We start from the raw sequence: 25,965 nt of genomic DNA on the forward strand, positions 1-25,965 counted from the left end.
CCTGCAGTGATTTCAATGCGGGGGGGAGGGGAAGAAGGGGGAAAGGGTTCGTTTGCGCGTGCGCTACTCCTAATTCGGCTCGGCTCCCTCGCGCGCCTTTGGGAGGGAGGGTTCCGAGCCTGTTTCTAGGTCGCCGGGCTGCCTGGTTGGTGGATGCCGAGAGGAGCCCACAAAAAAAAAAAACACAAAAAAACCGACAAGCCGGGCGCCCGCTCGCGCGTTGCTAACTCTTCTTCCGTCTCTCCTAACTCCCGCCTCGTGCCAAGCTCCGCCCCGCCCTCTCGGAACGTCGCGCGACGCTGCCGCGAGGATGCAAGAGGAGGAGGAGGAGGAGGGGAGGAGGTGGATAACGGACGAGGCGCCGCCTCAGTGGGGAGATTTGAGGCGCCGCTGCGGACGGCGAGCGACCGCCTGACTAAGGAGCGGAAGGGCGGGCGGGCGAGCAAGCAGGCGGGCGAGCCAGTGAGAGGTACTCGAGGCAGCGCAAACAGCCTCTTCTTGGTCCTCCTCCTCCTCCCCCCTCTCCCTCCTTCCCCAACCCCCCTTCCTCCCCCTTCGCCTTCCTGCCTCTCCCGCCGCCGCCCTGGGGTCGGGCGGGCGACCGGGAAAGCACGGTGCTTGGATGCCTGGAGCCCGCCGGAGACACCCAGCCCCGAGCCCGCCATGGGCTGCTGTGGGAGCGCCGCCTCGCAGGTGAGAGCGGGCATTGGGGTGGTGGTGGAGAAGAAGACTTGGGTGGGTAAGAAGGAACGGAGAGGAGAGAGAGCAGAGCTTTGTTATCCTGAAATAATTCCAATTATAATCTCATGGTACGGTTGTTTGGGGTCTGTTTTTCCCTCCCTTCAATTATAGGTTTGCTCCCTTAGGTTCCAAGTCTTTCCCTTTCCGCACTTCTTTCCCCCACTGTTTTCGCCAGATGCACCTCCTTCCTGTCCCAGTATACATTTTGACAGCTCCATATTTCCATTTTTACTCCTCTCTGCCCTTTCTTCCTGGGGGGGGGTCTAGAGCAGTTTTGTTAAGTTAAGCAGCCAAAATTAAATAGATTTGGGGGCAGCCCTGCTCCCCATGTACTACCACCCACGCCTGTTCTTATGCTGTGAGCCAGCTCCCTAGTTGTAACCCGGAATATAATGTTGCGGTCGGATTGCCACTGGTGTTGCCATCATAGTCCTGCCGTTATAAACATACTCTTCCTGATTTATTTTGTAAATTTATTAGTTGCAGACCCTGTGTGAAAGTGTTTTACAGCAATTGAAAAGTGCATTGAAGAGGAAATAGCAGCATCACAAATAGGGTTGCAAGTGCATCACTCTTGCAGCTGCCTGCTGAGTTGTTTCTCTAGCGATTGACAGGTGAAAGGAGCATAATCACTTCTTTCATCACCCTTTCCCCATCCTTGTCATTAATCTGGAGCCTGCTACCAGTCCATTTTTGCTGCCTCTGCCTTGGTCCTTCCTTGAGCTTCTCTGGGAACTTTTGTTGATCTATTGCTTGCCTGATCTGCATCCAGCTTCTCCACATGTACATATACTGTACTGCTTGGTTTGTGGTGTGGTGCTTCATCACATTTCTTGCCCTATGAAGATGATAGTATTAAAATATTTTATTTTCTTTGTCTGATCTTAAGAAAAATTTCAGCAGCAAAATTCTTCACATCTTTGTTACATGCTATGTGGATCTCTCTCACACCTTGCCTTTACTCTAGTGGTTCCCAACCTTGGTTCCCCAGATGTTCTTGTACTACAACTCCCAGAAATACTGGCCAGCACATTTAGTAGTAAAGCCTTCTGGGACTTTGAGTTTAAAAGCATCTGGGGGACCCAAGATTGGGAAGGACTGCTGTGCTCCATTTTCTGATCCTTCGTTGGCAGCTATGGCCTTCCAAATGCTTTTGGACTGCAGCTCCCATAATTCTGCATCACTCATTATGTTGGCTGGAGTGGATGGGCATTGTAGGCCGAAAGTATCCGGTAGGTTATCATTGCCCACCTCTGTTCCTCATTAAAATTTGTGATTTGTGCCTTGAAGTACTTCACAACGTTGTCTAATCCCCCTTGTTTGTTCTTAATCGCCTTCAGAGCTCACCACTCCTTACTGCAGTTCTTTCCATCTATTTTCATATCATGTTGGAGAGGGAAACGAAGATATATTTACATGACTTAGCCATCAATCCCTATGGTCAAACAGATGCCTATTTCATCAGTATGCTACCATTTCTCCAAGAAACTCAGTGTTACCTGCTTTATCTTTGCAACTGTGCAGTGGAGTAAAATCTGGTGATTTGCCTCTGTGCTTCAGCCACAATACCATACTTTCTTTCAGTCTTTTTAATGTTATTTATTTTTATTTTCCTGAGAGATGGAACATAGTCAAAATTTGTTTGCAAGAATCACTTGTTTCTTGAGACATTTTGATGGAAATTTTCTACAGTAGTCAAAGAGTGGGTAGTTCTGTAGATTTAATACTATGGAGATCATTATGCACATTAGCAGCTGGAAGGACAGAAACTATTGGGAGGAACCTAGTGACTTTTCCTTTGTATATATTAAGAAAAAGTATTGTGGCATTGGATTTGCAGGTACTTTATCATTGCTACACCTGCTGTGTGTGTGCTGGTGGGATGTTTCCTGTCACACACTGCAATCTTGAGGGATGGATGTAAAGTTTTCATTATGTGATGATAGGCATGGCTCATTTGTTACAGTTGTGTTCAGACTTCTTTCTGTCTTTTGTGTTTCAGACAAATTGCCTCTTATTCATACTATGTATTGTGTTCTATCTCTTCCACTAATCATACTCATCTATTCTTACTGTCGAATGACATCTTTCTGTAGGTCATCAAGGTAAATTTCAGTGGCCAAAGATGGAACTGTTATGGAGTGCTTTATAATGGTAGCATTGTCATGTATGTGTTTGTGTGAACTTAAGACTGCAATGGGAATATATCTGAAATAAACACTAAACACAGTATGTCTGTGCAGTTTATTATACGTAGACATGAATTTGGAGGCATTCAAAAGAACACTGTAGTTTCTGATCTTTGTTTGCATTGATACATATTTGGTCAAGTAAGACCAAATTGTTGTTTTAAGGTTAAGATTTATTTTGATTCTTACTCTAAATTGTTTACTATGTGGGGCATCCTTGTCGAGTCCAAGCAACATTAATAATTGCACAGGTCAGCTGCCCATCATCTTCTCTATCTTTCTCTTCACCTGGCTTTGATCAGTTTTTATTACTAGGTTCTATTGCAGTGTTTCAGGCCACATTAAGTAACTCCATCCACTACTCCATAGGATCAGACCAAAAGCTGATCAAGTCAAGCATTCTGTTCCCATGGTGGCCAACCAGGTGCCTAAGGGAAAGCTGACAGCAGGACGTGAGCACAATAGCACCCTCCTGTTCCTGTTCCCTAGCAACTGGTACTCAGAGGAAGACTGTCTCAGATACTGGAGGTAATATATAGCCATCATAACTAGTAGCCGTGAATAACTCATCCATTCTCAGTTTATCCGGACTTTTTGAAAATGTCCAAGTTGGTAACCACTGGATCTTGTGATAGCAAATTCTATAGTTTATGCTGTATGTAAAGAGGTTCTAGTCTGTTCTCAGTCTGCCATTGTCATTGCTACTTTTAGCCTCTGAGATTAATACACAAAACTTGATTTTTTTCTATTTAATTATTATTGCTGCCGTAATGTCAACACCTTTTGCTGCCTTCTTTTGCTTGAGTCTTCTGAAACTGTTGACATCTTTTGTCTTTAGGGCATCCTGTGTTGGATTGAGTAGGTTCAGCTGTATATGCTCCTGCATTATAGCAATAGCAGACAGCAAATCTCTGCAGCTTGGCTCCATTCACTTCTTAAATCTATATTTTGAATTAATATGGTTGAAAAACAGCCATGGTTTTGGATTGAAAAAATCTCAGCCATTATCTTTTCTAGCTCTATAGACTCACACTCTTGATCATTCACTGAAAACAGTATTGTAAATAGGTTGTGATCTTTTACATGTTCTTTATGTAGCTTACACAGTTTACTTTTTGTCTTCAGATTAAATCCTAGATGTTCCTTTTGAGCTCCTCATGTTCATCTTTTCCATCAACTAGTCAGCTTTCCCCTTTCTTAACTTTGTCCATTGTCTAATTCATCATCACCACCACTGTATACATCTGAAATAGTTTCCTTTGATTCAGCTCCTCTATTTGGCAAGTAATATTTCCCATAATGCTTGTTTTCTGTTTGCCTGCAACAGTTTGCCCATATCTTTTGATAGGTATTTGCAAATAACAATGAACTAAACTCACTTTTTTCTTGATTTTATTGATCTTTGCTCATTTAATTTTAAAAAATAGCCTCTATGCCTGGATTCGATATCATATTTCTAGAGCAATAGCTCTGTTACTTTTTTATGGTACCTCTTGTGGTACAGTAAACAAATGTAATACAGCCTAAATTTTAATGGATGCCATCCACTTCATCAGATACACTAATTGTTATCTCTGGTTCCTAGGTCAGAAAGAATTGAAATGTAAAGAAATGGTAATTATCTTATCTGTTAATCTCCCTTTTTATGTGTTTATGGTTCATTAAGGGTATTACCGTGATTTTTTTCCGGATCGGCTACTATTTACCTTAATTATTGCATCAGTGCCCCAGTAGCTGTTCCACAGTCCCAACCCATTCTGTGTATAAATCTGCCAATGTGAGCTAACACATCATGTTATCTGATAAGTGAACAGAGTCCACAAAACAATATGCCATAATACATTTATTGATTTATAAGAGGACAATGTATTGAATTTGATGCATAGTTGAAAGAGATAAGAACTCTTTCCATTTCATCTACTTGTTGTTTGCCTACCATAGGGACTTATAATTATCTGGTTTGTATCATATAAATATTTTTTTTCATACTTCTGTATTGCTTCCTTCACACTACCTGCTTCAGTATCTGAAAGCTTTCCTGCTTTTTCTAATGTTCTTTGTTAGATACCTTTATGTCCTCTTTTATCTTCTGTTGCTGGATATTGTTTCTTATAGTCTTAATTTTTAGTCTTGATTTTTAACAAAATAATTAGCATACAGATTGCATCTCTAAATTTGTAAACATTTAGAAATACTTACCTGACTTACCACACGGATTCTTATGGTGGTCTCCTCAAGTTTGTAATTTTCATCTCCAGTAAAATCTATTAAAAAATTTGTGCCACCTAGCTTGGTGAAGAATTCAGAAGAACTAAAAAAGGCACATGGTTAGATTTTGTTTCCATGACTAGTAAAATGATAGGTGACAGTCTTGGATCTGCCCAGAAGACCCAGCCTTTATTTCATAGTGAGAGAAAAAGGTGGTGTATGAATTCATTAATTCAATCATTGAATAAGTATCATACCCTTGAATAGATTAATACAAGTAAAATCTGGATGCGAGTCTGTTCTTGTATGATGAGCAGCTGCAGTTTATGTCGATGACACTTTCCTAGAGAAGCTTCATTGGGGACAAGGCAATTATCTTTCCAGTTTACAGTTGGGACATGTTTCAGTTGATTGCCAGATTTTCTGTGACTTCAGTCTTGTCATTTTTTGACTGGAAGACTTATTATCCAATAGTCTGTTTTGAATTTTAAAAGTGAGAATGCATATGCAGGATCTCCTGAGAGCATAGGATAATATTTGTGCATTCTTCTTTGAGCTGTATTTAAAATTAACAACATTTTTTCAGTAAAGCATGGGATTATCTGATAGCAAATTACTCAAACTAATTTACCTAATCTAGGCACATATGGACTGATCAGAAAAAGGAGTGAGGCCATTTCGTCCATCTAGTCCAGCATACCTCCAAATTGTACTTTCTCGTTGTATATGACTACAGCTCTTGTCATCCCTATTTCAAATTCAACACATTTAGAGGACACCAGGTTTGGAAAGGACAGTCTGGTCCCATACCATCTGCTGACTGGAAACAACTGCCAAAGTCTTAGACAGAGACCTTTTGCAGACCTTCTGCTTGAATTCTTCTAAATGGAGATGTCAGAAATAGAAACTGGGGCAGTCTGCATCCTTACAGAAGCTATCCTTATATTTCTTTTCTTCCATTCTTTCATCACATTATCTTTATACTTCTAAGTTTTTCTTCACATTTAAGGTGCATTCCAGTTTTTGTTCCTACTGCTAGATTGTTTAACTGTTGCCACCTCTGAATGAGAACACGGAGCTTAGAAGAAAGCTGAAAGAAACTGTGAAGTCTGCACAGATCTAGCATTGCTAACTTCTTGGGGAGCCTTTAACTTGGAAGTGGTACCTTCACTCATTTTGTTCTGTGGATATGAACACATGTACAATTTGGCGTTAAATGCTGTGATGTGCCTGGCATTAATTTGCTACATGTATTTAGAAAGATTTAATGCATTATTGATGCATACTTGGTGGGTCAGATATTTTTATTGGATTTATATTTTCTGGCCACCTCACCTGAGGCCACATGTCAGGCAGGAAAGCGCTCGTGAAGCAAGTCATATCCAAGCTGGGAAGCCTAGATACAGAACATTAGATTGTATGAAAAGTCAAAGAAGGAATAATCTATAAAAGCTCTCTGCATATGCTCACAGTCACTTGACCCTACTGGAATTGTAAACAGATGTCAATGTCACACAGTTTACACATGCCCAAGAAGTAGAACTACCAACAGGTCCAACTGAATGTTTTATATAGAAGAGGGGCAGGATATCCTTATGATCAGCTTTCTGTAAGACAGAGTTTTGGTGATAAGCATAAATCTGCTCCCCTCAAAACAGTCTTATAATATTTTACTATATGAATAAACAATCAATGAAGACATTTTGCAATCAGGAGGAAGACAATTCAGATTTTAACTAGGAAAGTCAGATAAAGTGAAATCACAGAAGTAGTTGTATCATGGACATGTCAATGTCTGGAGCTGATATGTTGTCAGATTGTAATTCTCAAGCACCTTACCCCTAGTGGTGAGGAATGATGGAAGTTGCAGTGCAACAGGATATAGAATGTTGTCCTTAGTTCACCACCACTCTAGATTTTAGGCAGTATGGTATGCATTAAAGAGAGTGCCTCTGAATTTTGGATGAACATTAAATGAACTTAATATGTCTAACTGGACATCAAACTTGGTGCCCTTTGAATAGGCAGGGGTTGTTAAGTCATCACTTATGTAAATCCTATTGATTCAATCCACCTACACTAGCTCAGAATATATAATGATTTGATTTAGGCCACAGTGTAAAGCATATTTTAGCCTTCATTCTTAATTATGGTTATATTATACCCATTGTTATATTATACTGTTATAATTGTTATAACAATCTGTGTTGTGTATTAATGATAATTCTTTATGTTTTTATCATTGTTTTGCAAATTATTCCAGGTGCAATAGTATACCACACAGCTGATGATAAAGTAATGTTTGTTACAGTATATGTTTGACTCCTTCACCTTTATGGCAAGAAAAAGTGAATGTATAGCAAAGGATTATATATCATAGAGAGAAAGCATCACAGGATTGTAAAGTAGGGAAAATTTTGTATTCTCCCCCTCTAATTTGTAAAGAGAGCTCACTTTTTTATACATAAACAGGGAAGGTAAGAATGACTTGCTCCATCACATTCAGTTAGTTTTCAGTGTAATGAAACAGGTGAGGATAGAAGATAATTGAAGAAGATGTTAATAGATTAACCTAGTCCAAACAGTTTTTCCTAGACAACAAACACCAGGCCAGTCGCACAATAGCTTCGAGTCATTATCTCTGTTACAGTATGGTTGCAGTTATGGATCAGGTTCCTTGATTTATTGTATAGATACAAATTATGCAACAAAAAGCCAAACCTATTCATAGGATATGCTGTGAAACACAGCTTTAGATTATTTTTTAAAATGTCTGGTTTATACTGGGTGTTAGTTCTTGGTTTAATATACAAGTCTTAAGTATGTAATTTACCTCTGAGGATTAAATGTTCCTAGAGGTGTAACATAATTGGGTTTTTATCTAATTCAGAAGGCAACAGTTGGAGAGCATCTAAGTGTAAGGTGCCAAGTGTTAAAGATAAAGACAGAATACAGCCATTTGGCTTCTGTGGATCAATGTATGCAACTTTGGTGGATTTGAGGGCCAGTGTTTTAGTCTTGGTACCCTCTTGAATCTACATGAACTATCAAAAATGAGAAAACAACACAAAGTGAAACAGAAGTAGAAAGAAGTACAGTTTTAATTTTCAGAAACTGACAGTTCTGTGTTTTAAATGATGCTGGGAACTCCTCTGTCCTATTTCAAAGGTGAACCACCACTCTTGGAGGTGTTCAGGATTGCAATTCACCTCTTTTTTCTTTTCTTTTTTCTTTTTCTTTTTGCTGGGGAAGGAAAGTGACCATTGGAAGGTTGCAAGGAAATAGCCTTGTTGGGTTTCAGGTGATCCCAGGTCCATGTTTTACCCATACCTGCTGTACATTATAAGAACTGTTGAACTTTTATTTATTTTTATTTATTTCATTTATACCCCGCCTATCTGGTCATTGCGAAATGAAATGTTATGGTACCTTAAATACTAACAAATATTACTCTAGTTAAGCTTTCATGGACTACAGTCTAGTTATCTCGTGCATCCAATGAGTGAACAAAAGCTTATGCTCTTAATAACTTTTTAGTTTTTAAGGCGCCACACAGTTCTCTGGCTGAAATCCTGTTATGAATTACTATTTGTGTAAGGGCAAGTGCACAAGTGATGTTCACATTTTGCTGACCATAGTTGTGAGCCCAAGCATGTGACTGGGTGCTCAATCTAGGCAATATAGACACATGACATATGGCAAGATAACCCTCTGCTTCTGTTAACTCCAGTTTTCGCTGCATGACACCAATAAGATTCTGGCTTCTGTTGGTTTTGCTGCAACAGAATAGCAGGGCTATACTCCTGAAAATCTGAAACAATTTAGAGTCAACATTTGTAAAATATGGTGCCAGCAAATGCGTTTTTTATACATTGTTCACCATTTTGGTTCCGCCCCCTCCCCCGGCCAAATCTTTATATTTGATATCTTTTAAAGATTTTGATTATTGAAGTGTACAATTTATGTTGCCTCATTTCCTTCAGTTTCATTCCTGTTTTTCTCTGTGTGTGTTCAGCTCAACAGAAACAGAGGACTAAAATAGCAAGTTCAGGGTGCAATAAGATGGGCATTTGCTCCACTCTTTGATGTGCTGCAGGGATGGGCTGTTTTACTTTCCAGTGATCACATGACCTAATTGTTAGAGTGAACTAGTCTGTCCCCAGACCATTTATATCTGCACTTTTCTGAGTCCCTGTCAGAGGCTACTGGTTGTTTTGTTTTTTGGTACCGGTAGGCTTGCTCTGTTTTGGTTTGTGTCCAGCCATGCAATCATTGGAAATGAACCAAAGTGAAGCTTGTAGTTTAAATTTGTCTTCCTTTTTCAATTCCCTGTATCATTAAGGGACTTAATAAGACAGCTACTTCACAGTATTGCAAAATTAAACACTACTTCTGTTCCATAGAGAAGCAGAGGAAATTAAAGGTTTTTTTAAAACTGTATTAGGGCAGCTTGGGGAAAAAAATAAAAAATTTCCCCCTGGAAGCATAGGGAGATTTTTTGTTCTCTCTTTGACTTTTCTTAAAGGTTGGCGGACAGCCTGCTTCCAGACAAATGTGCTACCAAGTACTGGCCACTCCACAAAGCAGAGGGAAAAAGCAAAAGCAAAAATAGTTTTTAAAATCAATTAAGAAGCACTGATCTGCTACATCCAATAATTTTTTTTAATTGTACGTTTCTTCTTTGAAGTGTTAGGAGACAGGAAGGGGTCAAGGATGGTGCAAAATGCTGTTTTTTAAAACCTTTTCCTCCATGTCATTTGAAAACTTGTGGGCACCGTGTGCTTGTGCAGTTTTGACCATGCATAGATTGAAGAACAAATTAGAGCACAGTATTTAAAAATGAACATCAGCACTAGTAGCCAAATCCATGGGTCATTGCCAAAACAGAAAAATGATTGAAAATTGTGGAAAATATGATAAACAGAGCCATCTCTGAAAGAGTAATCTACTGTTTACAAACATGTTGTTGTTGTTGTTTAGTCGTTAAATTGTGTCCGACTCTTCGTGGCCCCATGGACCAGAGCACGCCAGGCCCTCCTGTCTTCCATTGCCTCCTGGAGTTGAGTCCAATTCATCTTGGTAGCTTCGATGACACTGCCCAACCATCTCATCCTCTGTTGTCCCCCTTCTCCTCTTGCCTTCACTCTTTCCCAACATCAGGGTCTTTTCCAGGGAGTCTTCTCTTCTCATGAGATGGCCAAAGTATGGGAGCCTCAGCTTCAGGATCTGTCCTTCCAGTGACAACAAACATATTACATCTTTAATTATGCTTTAAAAATCTTGGTTATGCATGTAAAAATATTATTAGACAAACTTGTTTGGAAACAGTGCCACACTGGTATAGTCATCCAGTTTGCCTCATTCTGCAGTAGATATAGCTGGATTCTGCCAATGGCCAGGGAAGTAGTAATCTGCGTCAGCAAATCCTACTTCTATGAGTAAAATTTCTGGTTGCTCTTGGTGACCACGTAGATGCTTAAATAAGAGGGCTGAAATAGAAGTACAGTATCTTATTTTGCTGCCAAAACTCCAGAAAGTTTCATGGATTGGACATTCAGTGTAGGTGTAGACAAAGAGAAAGGGAAAACATTTCAGGACTTTAAAAAGCTGTTTAAGTGGCAGTACAATAGATAATGGGTTGACAGTTTCAAATACTGAAAAGAAAGTCAAAGTGTGACCCTTGGTCTATCCAGTGACAGCAGCAAGAATTGTTCTTCATTGTAGCTTTGTCCTGTCTGCAAAACTTCTGATCAGGAACTAGCCTATTTATCTTCTTCTGTAAAGAACACTGTTATCCCAAATAGGTAACAGCTATTGGGCTGTAGCATCCCTCAGAAATCTGTTTTGTCTCCCATTTTTTTAACACTACATGACACCACTGGGAGAAGCTGTATGGAGCTTTGGGGTTTGGTGTCACCAATACAGTATATGAATGACACCTAACCTTATTTATCCCTTTTGTCTAAAATCTGAGGAATCTGTTTTGGTTCTAGATTGGTGTCTGGTGTCAGTAATGGATTGGATGATGGTAAATAGATAGAAACATAATCCAGACAAAATAGTGATGGTTTTGGTCAGTTGAAAGACCAGGGATATACTGAATGGGGTTATTCTCCCCCTGAAATCACAAGTGTGCACGTTGAGTGTGCAGCTGAAATTGTCCCTGTACTTGGATGCCCAGGTTTCAGCATTGATCAGAAGTGCATTTGCACAGTTAAAACTGCTGTGCCAATTCCTGAAGCTGTCTGATATGGCCACAGTGTAATATTCTTTACATCTCAGTTGAATCATTGTAACATAGATCCATTTTCGTTTGGCTTTAGGTTTTGTTATGAGATGGAGACTGCTCTGGTCACCTTGGTGGATGACCTACATGGGGAATTGGACAAGGGGAACATGTCTCTGTTGGTTCTGTTGGATCTTTCAGCAGCTTTCAATACCATCAACCATGGTATTCTTTTGACCTATCTCTCTGGGATGGGAATTGGAGGCACTGTTTTACAGTGGCTCAGGTGTTTTCTGGAGGAGAGAACTCAGAAGGTGATGCTGGCAACTCCTGTTTGATGCTGTGGGCACTGACCTGTGGGATCCCTCAGGGTTCTGTTTTTTTTCGTATGTTCTTTGACATGTACATGAAACCACTGGGAGAGATTGTCTAGAGCAGGCTTGTCCAGCCTGCGGCCCAAGTCAGCTCATAATGTGGCCCAGTGCAATTTTTTATTTTTAAAGAAATTCCAAAGTTTCAAGTTACACTGCCGGCGCTTGCGGCTGGAATGTGGCCGGGGCATGTCACAACAGTAGAGGGGGACAGAGGGAAGGAAGGAAGGAGTGGGAGGGGAGGGGACAGGGGGCTGCGTGACTGCATTGCGCTGTCCCTGTCAATAGGTGGACCCCCTCCCGGCCCCATAAAGCTGCCGTATTCAAAGCTGGCAGCCTCTGCTGTCTGAGTTCGCAGCTGCCAGTAAGCGTGCTTGGAGTGGGGCTGCGGAGGACGGCTAGGGCTGCCCCCCCCATGCGGCCCAAACCAAATGTATGTGCGGCCCAAACCAAATTTTCATCTTTTAATGTGGCCCAGGGAAGGTGAAAGGTTGGACACCCCTGATCTAGAGTTTTGGGATTTGGTATCACCGGTATGCTGATGACTCCCAACTCTATCTCTCCTTGCCATCTAAATCTGTGGAAACTGTTTTGGCTCTAGATCAGTGTCTAGTGTCAGTAATGAACTGGATAGGGGTGAATAAACTGAAATTTAACCCAGACAAGGCAGAGCTGCTTCTTTTCAGTTGAAAGACAATCAGGGAACTGTGCTGGATGAGGTTACATTCCTCCTGAAAACCCAGGTGTGTAGCCTTGGGGTACTCCTAGATTTCTTTCTGAGTCTAGATGCCCCGTTTTTGGCTGTGGCCAGGAATGTATTTTCATAGTTAAAACTAGAATGCCAGCTCTGCCCAGTCCTGTAGAGGTCTGATATGACCACAGTGACACATGCCTTAGTTCCTGGATTACTTTAACACACTCTGCATGGGGCTGCCTATGAAAAGTATCAGGAAAGTTCAGCTGATCAGTTTTCAGGGCAGTGCTAATGCATATATATTCACAAGTTAATCCTATTATTTTCCAAGTATTTACTCTGAGGTGAGTATGTGTAAGATTGTGGGCTGGATGATACAGTATCTGTATCCATTGTGATAGACTGTGGTCTAAGTGTCAGAGCTTGAAGGTCACAATCATTTGAAAAAGAAGAAAATAGTACTGTACAGTACTTGCAATCAAGATTCTGTGGAGTGTCTTAGAACTGGTGCCACTTTATGCAACAGTCCTTGGTAGCAAGAATGACAAAATGTTCTTAGAATTAAAACTTCACAGCCTGCTTCTAAAATTATCAGTTTTTTTTAACATTCTCTCCTGTTAACAATTCAGTTTAATGACTGCTAGAAAAGAGCCTGAATTTGATGCTATGCCCATTACTACATTTGTAATATATAATAGATTATGACTTCTATGGAGTTTTGTATCCTTAAATTTAAACCTGAAAAAGTGTAGAGGTGTGAGAATCACCTTCAGATCGAGCAAATAATTTATTCAGCTTCAAAACGTGGATTAGGAAGAGGGACATTATTTTGTCAAAGATTTTTGCTTTTTACAAAGGATGAAATTGCAGGTTTTCTTTGTTTGCTATTGGACTAAAATATCAGTTTATGACTGTTGATATTAAATTAGCTATTTAACAATATTTTAAAAATCTACACCATCATTTTATGGACTTGTGTTACTATATTAGATGGATGCAGCTGCCCCAGCTCATATCCTACACCAGGGGTGTCAAAGACAAGGCCCGCGGGCCAAATCCGGCCCGCCAGACCTCGTCTGATGGCCCGCGGAGCCGCCGCCAGCCTTACAGATACAACTGGCCCCTTTGATGGGGACAGGGCCACAGGGCCTGGAGCTTGGCGTGCGACTCCTTGGGGAACTTGTGGCTCTCCAGGATGTGGTAGCGCTCGCGGTAGTGGCCGCCGTGGAAAGGCACAACGGCGCGGGCGCGCAGCACTGACTCGTTGTGGTGGACCGCCTCGCCGGCCTCCGGCGCCACCGGCAGCGACCACAAGAAGCACCCCAGGCGCTCCACGTCGCCGCTCTCCTCCAGGGTCTCGCACACCCCGGCCACCTGCTGAGGGCTGAAGTTGAGTAGAGGCAGCTGGAACATGGGGGCGGCCGAGTTGAGGCGGGGGGGCAGAAGCACGGCTGAAGGAGAGGCCGGAGAGGCGGCCGGGCACTGCCCTCCGCCTCGCTCTCCCGTCGGGCTGAGGCGTCCCTGAGGAGACCCGCTCGCCCACGGAGCGCTGAGGCGACGGACCACGGGTCCCCCCCGCTCGTCCCTCCCGGGTGCCCTTGCCACCGCCCCAGCACCGCCACCCTTGGCTCCAAATCCCCGGAGCGAAAGCAAGCAAGGGGGCTCGCCTCCTTCTCGCTTCGCCCCCCACGCCGCCCCTCGTCTTCTCCCGTCGCCCCTCGCCTTTCTCTCTCGGGGCTTTTTTTTTCTCCCCCCCTCGCAAATGGAGCCGGAGCCGCCCGGCGCGGGCGCTGCGCGGAGGCGCTGGGAGGCAGGACTGCGCCTCGGCACTCGGGCTGCGTTGCCTCAAGTGGTCGAGGGCGGGCGGGAAAGGGCGGGAGGCGCGAGGGGAGGGGGGAGGAGGGGGAGGATGATGACTTGAGGGGGGGGGGAAAGAGAGAGAGACACAGAGAGAGAGAGAGAGAACAAGGGAAAACCCTGGACGTCCTCCTCCTCCTCCCTTGGCGCGCATCTCCCGCCCGCTCCTGATTTGCCGTGGAGGGAGGCCCCCCCCGCCGGATTGGCCGCCCCCCGCCCTCCCTCGGCTCGGTTTCCATGGAAGGGCTCCTGCCCATCACTGTCAAGCGCCTGCCAATCAACAGCGCCCGCCCGTCCAACGCAAGGAGCCGCTCAGCGCGCCGGGTGCAACCCCACCGCGCAGGCCTCCCTCCCCCCATAAGGGTGCCCTACAGATAGAACCGGCCCTTTGATGGGGACCAAACTGCTGATGCGGCCCCCGATGAATTTGAGTTTGACACCCCTGTCCTACACCCTCATCTGTTTTCCATGACCTAAAGTATCCAAATGATCATAACTTTGTTACACTGCAGCTGCATTTATCATTCTGTCAAGCCATCTTAACATCATTACATAAAGTAAAAACCCAATATTATCTATAGTGGCCACAGTTCCTTGCTGGCATCATGATGATGATATATCTGCATGCTTTCCAGATGGCTCTGGCCCCTAGTGATCACGACCTGCAGACTTTCCCAAAGACTCCCCCAGATGCCAGCTTATCCCACCTACTGATTTATAGAGTGCACTGTCTTTCTGGTTGCCTGTCCTAGGTAGATACTTCAAAATCAGCACATAATTTTCACGCCATTCTTTGAATTCACCTAGAAAAAGACACATGTGTTCAAAAAATTAAGCATGTTTATTTTCTGACAAGTTAAAATCTAGAATAAATATTTCCCTGATGAATAGAAATAAATAATACTTTAACTACGTAAAATAGCCTTCCCACTCTCAGTAGTTTTTTTTTAAAAAACTTCTAATCTATGACATGCCTCTGATTCTGCTTACTAAATGACTTCTTTAAATGTTCCTTCTGCTTCATCCATGATTCTGTTCTGGTCATTACCATTTCCTTTACTCATTCATGGGCAAACTGTCCAAAGCTGAGGTTTTTCTTTTTCTTATGCAGTCCCCCAAGACCTTCCAATACCTATTTCAAAATTTTGTCTCCAAACACTGACGTAATCCACCAACAGAATCATCAGTGTGACTCTATGGTGATGTTCTTCACTAGTTTTAAAAAAGGGTTTTGACGTTCAGATATATAGAAGTTAAGTATTGTGATTTCTTTTTAAACTGCCCAAAAGCAAGTGAATTACCTTAACTGTTGCAGGCTTTCAATTTTCTGCTGTACTTTCCTTCCTTTCTAACTTGAGACAGTATGTTTATTTCCTTTCTTCCTACTCTCACTAAGAGGTCTGTCTGGGAATCAGAGAATAACAACTGTGATTTTCTGATGCTGTTGCAGGTTCTTACCAGTGCCTTAGCACTGTAGGTGTTTGAAATTTAACACATACATTTAAAAATAAACTGGGTGCATGTGAATGCATTATATTTGGTGAACTGGGAATGATGTTGGTCGTCAGGGAATTTACAACATTTTTTGAGATGTAATTTAACATCTTTTGCTAGTCACCTATTAGATTTAGTTTCCTACTTTGGGGTGGAGTTTAATTATAATTTTGAATGGAATTATGATATTGTTGAGGAAAGTTATTTTATAGTGAGGAATTAGGAATTTATTGAGGGGAAATATTTAAAATATTTTTAAAATGACAGTGCTACTATTGTCCTGTATTTAAAAAATTAAAAATGTTTCTATTAGTGTCTTTTGCCATGCCTAGAATCCTTTAGCGAGACTCCTTGCAGATGTAGCCCTCAGGCTCCTGGTCAGTCTAAAAAAATGTTCTTAGCTGTACCATGCTTGGCTGTCTCTTCTATAGATTGTCTGACCACTTTCTTTTTTCTTTGGCTGTTGTGCAGTTGAGTTGATCCATGAAAGCAAGAATTTCTTCTTTACTCTTTTGCATGAGAAAAGGAGAAGCAGAATTTGCCAGTTTTTCTATCATGTGGTTAGGAACACTCAAAGCAGTCTAATAAAGAAAGTGGTAGTCAAGCCCCTTTGCAGAATTGGGCCAGATATTGTCTTAAGTAACTGTGAAATCCGGGCTTGTAACACCCAATTGGAGATGATGACTTCCTTGTTAAGGTCTGTTTTCCCCATGCCAAAGAGCAAATTTGAACTAAGAGTACTTAATAGTTTTGAGATATTAACTAGAGAGGAATAACAATGGCTCACCATACCCTGTCATCTTATGTAGTAGAGGTGAGAGAGCTGGTAAAGAAAATATTAACTGTTTCATTAATTGTGAGCCAACTCAGCAGCTCTATCATTAAGAACCCATTCAGTTACTTGATAGCTCAGGGAGTTGGAGCCCTAGGGTTTGGAGCTGGTTTCCTACTGTGAGTTCTGGGACAAAAGTCATCCTGGGCAAGCTGCACACATCCCAAACCACCACTAGAAGAAGAAATTGGTGAACCACTTTTGAGTACCTTGTGCCTAGAAAAGCCTTGGAAGGGTTGCAGGAGTCAGAATCAACTTGATGGCATATAATTGTTATTAAGGAACTCTAACAGTTAACCCTTTATTTTGAAATTTCCCATCTCTGGTTTTAAGAAAGCCTTATTGGAATTAGGAAATTTCTCTAAAGTACTGACAGGAAATTTGAGGAGGAGTATTTCTCAGGAAAAAAAGTAGACGTGGACTAGGATTGCTTTTCGTCTGTTACATCATCTAGAGATACACGAAAGAAATGAAATTCACCCTTCTAATAGCTGCTTTTGAACAGTGATCATTGATGTTTCTGGCCTCTGTGGAAAATGGAGCTGATCAGCTTTGTTTGACAAACATGAAAAAGCCAGGTGTGTTGTTGTGTATTATTAAAATCAGCTTTTGTGGGAGTCCCAACTGCTAACTAGCATCTGTGTATTACAGTCCCACCTTGTACTGTCATTGTAAGCAATTTTTTTTTGCTCTACGCAGAGGCAGACTGAAACTTCTTTCCTTAATTTTTCACCAAGATGTTCATAGAGCCAACTCTTTCTGTTGCTGTCTATACTGTACATTTTATAGCTTTAGTTTTGTATGTTTTACTTCTTTTGTGCTGTTGTGACCATGTGATAGACATGATGATCACTGATAGCAGATATAATTTTATTGGATACAATTTACAATAATATATATTAGTACATTTTATCACCCTGCAGCATTTAAGCTCATATAGTTCTACTTACCCAGTACTTAATAATATAGTAATACCAAGCTAATTCTTATCCACATAAACAGTTTTCCTTCACACTCTCTCCTCTCAGATCCTGTTTACTAACATGCTGTAGTCCTATTCAGACTTCAGATTTTAAGCCTGAAAGCACGTGGGAATGCAGAAAAGCCACCACTCTCCCAATCCTACCTGGAAATTCTTCAGCCTTTTCCATGCTCAGTGCAAAGATCTGTATAGGTACAGCAACTGGGTTCAGCTGAACACATCTACAGCATTTTTAATATCAGCAACCCTATTATGGAAGAGCTGCTGATCACAGAAATACTGTAAGTACAACACAATTATATCATCTATGCAAACATGTACAAAAAAAATATGAACTTTTGGATGTAGGGAGTATGGAGTGGAGTTTATATACTCACCTCAATCCCCACCACCGTTTGAGCCCCAATCAGCTTCAGGCTAAAAGCCTGAAAAGGGCCTCTGTCTTTTACGAAACCAAACTTCTATCTAACTATACTTTTTGTAACATCGTAACTCACCCCAAATCCAGCTGTTTCTCTCCAGCTCACTTACATTGTTTCATTTCAATAGTGTCACTCTTACACTCTCAGTCATCATCTGCAAATACTGTCTTCACCTGACATTCTATACCTGTTACTCACTTTTCATACCTAGCACTGACAGAAGGTAGCACCTTTCGCTATAATACAAGTCCTGTCTATCTGTTAAGGATTACTCTAATCTTTGAACTGCAGAGCTAGAAGGGTCCCTATGGATCACTGGGTCTAGCCTTGATCAAAGAGGCACAGTGAGGAATTGAACTCCAAAGCTCAGGCTCCACAGTCGTATATCTAAATCATAGGTCTACACTAGAGATGCGGGTATTCATATACAAATGCGAATATCCCCATGCAGTTGGAGTTAATGAGGGTCTGGCCCCTGGGGCCGGACCGTCCACTCACACATCCACTGCCACCACTGGCCCCCGCTCGTCCTTCCAATCACTTCCGAGAACCATTTTCTTCCCGGTTGTCTAGCCACTCCTGGCAGAGGGAGGGAGGACGAATCTCCCTGCAAGGCTGCTATGTGGCTAGCTGAGCAGCGCTCCGAAGTGATCAGAAGGAAGAGAGGGGGCACCACCATCAATGGCGGACGTGTGAGTGGATGGTCCATCCCCATCGAATACAAATACCCCCATCTCTAGTTTACACACTTTGGGGGGAGCATCCCTGTGTTTGCATTAAACATGAGGACATAACCTTCTGATGAAGTAAAGACAGATATATGAAGGTGGTCTGTCTGTCTTTGTGGTGTGAGCCCACACTGGAGTAGCCGTATTCAGGAACTGGATTTGTATCTTGTAGCGTTCCCCATTTATTAGGTCTATGGTTCATGTTTTATGTAATGGTTCATGTTTGTTATGTAAGGTAATGGGTCATGCATATTCATATTGCTGAGAGGCGGAGCTGAGAGAGATGCTATAAGAGGCGGAATCAGAGTCAGAAAGGGAGTAGGAGTCAGGGAGAGGGTAACGAAGAGTGAACAATGAGAGGAGGGGAAAATAAATAGAGTGTGGAGTTTGGGAATTCTGAGGTGTGATTAGCTACCGAAGACATTCATGAATCAATCTCTGTAATCAATAAACCAAAGTTTTATTTAAAAGACCTTGAAGTGTGGACCTGAATCTTTCTGAGGTAATGGTGATTTAGATATCACCTGGTGGCAGCTGTGAAAAGAGGGGATTGTTTGCCTTCGTGTGCTCTGAGGCTTGAAGGGGCACGAAGGTGGGCGACAGAAATCTTTAAATTATTTCTTTCACATTAATTTTTATATTGGTGGGAGGGAATATTTTTTCACAATTGTAAAACTAATACTGTACTGCTAGTATGTGTGTGAAAACAGCACACAAAGCTATTTGCTTTGTAGCTTTTAATAGTCTTAAAATCAGTTGTTTCTTCTATTCAGTCTTTCTCATGAACTATTTTTCTTTCATGCTAGTGTTATCAGATGTGAGTCTTTGTCACTGCTTGTTTCAAACATGCTTTTGCATGGCCTGCTCTGGTTGCTTTTTTTTTCTGATCATGAGTCCTAATATGCACATGAAGCTACAGTATGTAAAGAGGCCTCTTTATTCAGTTACATAAGTGATTTTTAGATTGATGTCCCTAGCAACTTGAGTTTCAAAGATGTTGGACAGAGGTTTCTTAAGAAGCAAGGTATATTTAATGTACATTGATTGAAGTCGTCATAAAACTTGCCATGTAAATAACTATGTGCTTTTTTTCCTTCTTAAAAAGAGTTATTCCTTCTTAAATAACTATGTGATTATTTTCCTTCTTAAAAAGAACTCTATTAACATTATTGTGTCAATAACATTAATACAATAATCCTCTACTCATTGACACTTTCAGTGTCTAAAAATGTACATTTTCAGAGAAGAAGTTAAAAGCCTGACTTTTTCCCTGTACAGTGCTGCCTCGACTTCCAACCATAATTTGTTCCAGAAGATGTATGTAACTCGAAATGATCGTAAGTTACAACCATAACCCGTTCCAGAAGATGGACGTAATGGTCGGAAGTTGAAGCACAATTTCCCATAGGAATGCATTGAAATGCGATTAATCCGTTCCAGCTGAAGAAAAAAAAATCACCAAAAAAAATCACTGCAAGACTCATTGGAAACACAATTACGTAATCTCTTCCGGATGAAGGGGGGGGAGAAAAACAATCAAGCATGCAAGACCCATTGGAAATGCACAGAAAACAAACGGAGCAGATCAGAAATGCACAGAGAACAAAGGGGGCAGGTCGGAAATGCAAGACCCATTGGAAATGCACAGAAAACAAAAGGAGCAGATCAGAAAGCACAGAGAGCAAAGGGAGCAGGTTTGAAATGCAAAGAAAACAAAGGAAAAAGCAAGGGAAGCATGCAGGACCCATTGGAAATGGGGGGAAAACCCAAAGCAACCAAACCCCCCAAGACCCATCAGAAATTGGGGTGAAGCCAAAAAGCAACCAAACCCCCAAGACCCATCGGAAATGGGGGGGAGCCAAAAAACAAACAAACCCCCAAGACCCATCGGAAATGGGGGAAAAACACTCCAAAAAGCAACAACCCCCCCAAGACCCATCAGAAATGGGGGAAACCCCAAAAAATGAACAAACCCCCCAAGACCCATCACAGCACAGACACATAACCCCCCCAGCCCAAAACCATGCTGCAGAAACACTCGGAACAGATTTTAAAAAGCAGAAAACAGCACCTTACCTTACAAGGCAGACCAAAGCCTCACTGAAAACACACACATGCTCACTCAGGAGCAGAAGCGAGGCAATCCCAAGCCTCCTCGGACCCACACTCTCTAACTGCTGGGGCGAAAGAACTACAAAGAAACAGCCTTGTCACCACCTACAGTTAGCAATATGAATTCCCTACCTTTTTTCCCTGCCTTTTCCTGTTCGTAAGTGGAAGCTCTGGTCACAGGTAGAAGCAAAATTTTGTGGCCGGAGCTGATCATAACTTGAAATGGTCGTAAGTAGGGATGGGTCGTAAGTTGAGGCACCACTGTATAAAGTTCCTGTGGGACAGTAGTTAAAGTTGCCATTCTAAAGGAATCAGCATTGTTAAAGGAAAGAAGTTTTCCTGGAGATATTAATATGGCTTCCAAAAATTTCCAGCATGTTGGATTCAGGATTGGAAAATAGGGAAGATCGGTTTTATTAGTTTTCACTTCCACACGGTTGTTAACAAATATACTGTACATATTGCTGGAGACCAACAGCCAGTTTGAGAACTGAAAATCTTTCTTATGATTTGTTACTGTCTATACTGAGTACTTGGAAAGATAGAAAACCCTAAATAATTTGTATAGAAGCTGATGTATAAAATAGAGACCTCAGTCCAAAAAATTGTTGGACCTTACGCACAGTTTTTTAAAAGGTTACATAGATACATTGTTTTATAATATAGAATTAGAACTTAGAGTATATTCTATAACAGGATTTTTGAGGTATAATAAATTTTAAATTTAAACTATTACCAGGTAGCACTTTTTTAAACCAATAAAGCATTTTAATAATAAAATATATCCATGGCTTTGTAGTTTTTTTGGGGGGGTTGTTTGGCAGTATTCTTAAGGTTTTTCTTCCTAATGTTTCGCCAGTCTCTGTGGCCGGCATCTTCAGAGGACAGGAGAAGGCAGCTTGTTGGCCTTTACCATTCTTCCCCTGCAGTGTGTAGTTTTCTGGGTACTGTATATTCTTCCACTGGAGTGAGCAGAAGGAAGGTCTAGATCTACTAGTAGATGTCTGGGTAATTAAAGTATCTTGATAAAGTGGTCAGACTCGGTCTTCCAAATTCAGAAAGTTAATGTAAGCAGATGTACTGTATTTTTTTAAATTGTAGGACTATGAATTCTGGTATTAAAAAAAATTAGATTCAGTGGTTCGAATGTTATGTTTCTTGCTTCACTTTCTTTTACTTAAGTGGATAGTGTGGTGTCCACCCAGGTCGTGAATACTAATGTGTTATCTGCATGGACCAATGAGAGTGCTGGAGAGGTGGAGTCATGAGATATAAGAGTGTCTGCAGGGGGAGGAGAGATTAGATTATTGCTGTTTAAATCGTTGTTTTAATTGTTTTTATGCTATTTTATTGTAAGCCGCCCAGAGTAGACATTGTCTAAATGGGCGGTGCATAAATAAATAAATAAATAAATAAATAAATAAATAAATAAATAAATAAATAAATAAATAAATACGAGATTGAGAGTTTATATTTGTGGATTGGTGAATTTGGGGTTTGGGGTGGAGAAAGAGGTTTGGCAGTTGAGAGTGGATGAAGTAAGATGTTAAGAGGTAACAACGTTGATTGTACCTTCACCTGTAATAATAAACAACTTCTGTCTGGTTCTTTTTAAAATGACATTGCCTGGACCTCTATCTTTAAATAAACAATGTTGATGTAATAAACTGGTGGCAGCGACACGACACGTAGTTTGTGCCCTTTGTTTGGTGAAACAACCAAGGGACAGATGGAAATGTGACAGATGGATCTAAAGGTGCTAGTAAAAAGAACCAAGTCTGCCTAACTGTTTCCACCCCTGTTTTAAGGACTTTTGTAATTTATAGGCCTTAGAAAAATAACTGCGGGTGTGTCGTGGATTTTTTTTTTTCTATGTCTCTACACTATTCAAGAGGTTCCTAATTAGACGTGGAAAGTTACCCTTGGGCAGAAAATTTAAATAAACATTGACTTAAATAATACAACTGTATGTGCATGTTCCTTTGTATAAACAGAAGCTAAATCTGACATTGTCAACTGTTCATTGGAACATATGTTACTTCTTAGGAGCGTATCTCATTCTTTCTGAGTGTCTTCTCTAGTAGGGACTAAAAGTGGATTTATCGCATACTCCCTTGCTCCAGTAAGTGAAAGGAAAGGCCTGTGCATTTAAAATGTCCTCCGTATGTTTCACTCTGTTCCGAATCAGATTCTATGGCGAGCTCCTCAGTAGCAAATAGAAAAAAAAATCATCAAGAAAAGATGTGAATATGAAAGTGACACTGTCTTCATATATAGGGAGGTTCTTAATGCTGTCAGTCTTAATTTACAATCTTTTCACACTGTGTTCGGTCCTTTTCATATGCAACTGCATGAAGGAAATGCAAATTCACGTTCACTAACTTGTGAAGTTGCACTGAGAAGTTCAGGTTTCTCAGAGTGTTTGCATTAACTGGCACACAAGGAGAGAAAAGGAAACGCTTGTTCGCAGCTCTATTGTAACCCTGTAGAGGCATGGTTAAAAGAACTACCTAATAACTGTAAACAAGGCTATACAAGGAGAGAGGAGGAAACTGTTCCTATGAGTATGTCCTGTTATAATAGATTTTCTGCATCAGTTCAAGTGATTACATTGCCTGAATTGATTCAAATGGATCCATTTTCTTAAAAAGTAGAAGATCCAAGAGTGACTGCAAAAACTACAGATTGGGGGTAAAAAAAACCCTCTGAGCTAATTGACATTTCCTTTTGCATCATTTGGTCAACAGAAGAACAGTGTGAATCAGCCCATTCTAATCCTGGAGCATTTCAATCATTTTTTACTAATGCAGCCATACGCTTACATGCTTGCAGTCTCTAGTGTGCTTAGGCTAAGCTCACGTTCAACACTGGTAGAACTGTATATTTTCGTCCATCTGCCCAGTTCTTCAGAGTCATGGGGTAAAGTGATATTGCAATTTTTGTTCTGTCATGCTGAGATTACTCACTTTGCACATTTCAGATGTTTGAAGATGACTTAAGTGCTTTTTACAAATTGATACAATCATAATTTGTTGTATCTGCACTTGGATGCTTTAACCTGGAGAGAACAAAATGATGTGATTGACTTAGCTGAGAAGCTGACAAGTGGGTATATGGAAACACACAGTGATCATGACAGTGACAGATTAATAAGGGAACATAGATTGTGAACATGCTCTCCTAGTCTTATTACCACCATTAATAATATATTCTTTAAGTGCAGGATTATACCTACAAATGTAAATTTAAATGATGCCAAGTATTTCCAAAATTAGGATAGCCTGCAGGAGAAATTTAAGATTAATAGATGCTGTGGTCTCTGCTAATGATGCACTCAGAATATTAGTGCTGAGAAAAAAACATGTTTTTAGTTGTCTTCCTGTAATGCAGCATACTCCAGAGCTGAATACTGGAGGTTACTTTACATTCCTCTGTAATGGGAATTATTTAGTATGTCAAATTATACATACTGTATTACTTTTCAATTCTGTACCTAATATTTCTCATCCATCCATGGTTCTACCTTAGGTTACTACATGTATCGTTAACTTAACCAGAAATTTGCAAAGAATGAACAGTCTTTGATCAACAGTAGAGTGATCTTATAGGGACGTGATGGCGCTGTGGGTTAAACCGCAGAAGCCTCTGTGCTGCAAGGTCAAAAGACCAGCAGTTGTAAGATCGAATCCACGCAACAGAGTGAGCTCCAGTTGCTTGTCCCAGCTCCTGCCAACCTAACAGTTCGAAAGCATGTACAGTGGTGCCTCGCTTAACAATGTTAATTGGTTAAAAGAAATCGCTGCTAAGTGATTTCATCGCTAAGCGAAACGTGGTTTCCCATTGAAATGCATTGAAAACTGGATAATCCGTTCCAATAGGAACGAATTGCCGTCCTTAACCAAAAATCGCCATAGGAAACATCACTAAGCGAAACGCAGTTCCCCAATTGAAATACAGTGAAACCTATTCAGTGCATCTCAATGGGAGAAAAAAAATACAACAACAAATTAAAAAAGAGTCAGAACAAAGTCAAATTTGGTTAACAAAGGGTTTATTAAGTGCACTTTATGATTTCAAACATTTTAAACAGTAAAGTTTAACTTTATAAATAACAGACAAACATTTAAAAAACAGCAAACATGAGGCTGTTTAAACCATCACTAAGCGAAACATGGGACCCAAAATTTAATCGCTATGCGAAGCATGGTCCCAACCATTGCTAAGCAAAAATCGCCTATAGGGACTATCGTTAAACGAAGCAATTGCTAAGCGAGACACCACTGTAAATGCGAGTAGGTAAATAGGTACTACCTTGGTGGGAAGGTAACAGCGTTCCGTGTCTAGTCGCGTGGGCCACGTGACCATGGAAACTGTCTTCAGACAAATGCTGGCTCTGCGGTTTGGAGACGGGGATGAGCACCACGCCCTAGAGTCAGACACAGATGGACTAAATGTCAAGGGGAACCTTTACCTTTACCTAGCATGATCTAAGCATTTTGAAAGTAGCACTTGAAAGTACGGATGTGTTTTTGGAAGTATTTATAGTTCCAAATCTATCAGAATCTGAATTTGATAGTTCTGAGTATAGTATCTATAATAATAATCCCTAATATTCAAAGTCCCATTTATTCCTATAAATTAGAAAGCAAAAAGGCTACATTTCTGCTTGCTAGAGAAAGAGGTGAAAGTGAAACCTTTTTCTCAGGCATCCTGGAGTGATTTCTTCAGAAATCTAACTTAAAGATACTCTGCCACCAAGAGTAGTGGGGAAAAATACGTACAGTGGTGCCTCGCACAGCGAGGTTAATCCGTCCCGGATTAACTCTCGCTGTGTGAAACATCGCTGAGGGGGGCAGAAAAGCCCATTGGAACGCATTAAACAGTGTTTAATGCATTCCAATCGGCTGCTGTACTCACCGTTCAGCGATGTTTCTCCGATGGCTGGCAGCCATTTTCGTGCCCTCCCCTCATACTTTGGCCACCTAATGAGAAGAAAAGACTCCCTGGAAAAGACCCTGATGTTGGGAAAGTGTGATGGCAAGAGAAGAAGGGGACGACCGAGGATGAGATGGCTGGACAGTGTCTGCGAAGCAACCAACATTAATTTGA

General features: G+C 41.2%; 1 protein-coding gene across 2 annotated transcripts in view; it reads left to right on the forward strand.

The window, feature by feature from the left end:
• The first annotated feature begins 277 nt into the window (after window positions 1–277).
• SLC44A1 (solute carrier family 44 member 1) overlaps window positions 278–25,965 on the forward strand; it is a 130,514-nt gene continuing 104,826 nt past the window's right edge. The window contains exon 1 of one of the 2 annotated variants that reach the window (XM_078384840.1): window positions 278–693. In XM_078384840.1, the coding sequence (XP_078240966.1) occupies window positions 664–693 (30 nt within the window). In that variant the 5' untranslated portion in view covers window positions 278–663. The remainder of the gene's footprint in view (window positions 694–25,965) is intronic. The other variant, XM_020801469.3, reaches the window with a different exon arrangement.

Source organism: Pogona vitticeps, chromosome 2, assembly GCF_051106095.1.
Source record: "Pogona vitticeps strain Pit_001003342236 chromosome 2, PviZW2.1, whole genome shotgun sequence".
NCBI classification, from domain to species: domain Eukaryota; kingdom Metazoa; phylum Chordata; class Lepidosauria; order Squamata; family Agamidae; genus Pogona; species Pogona vitticeps.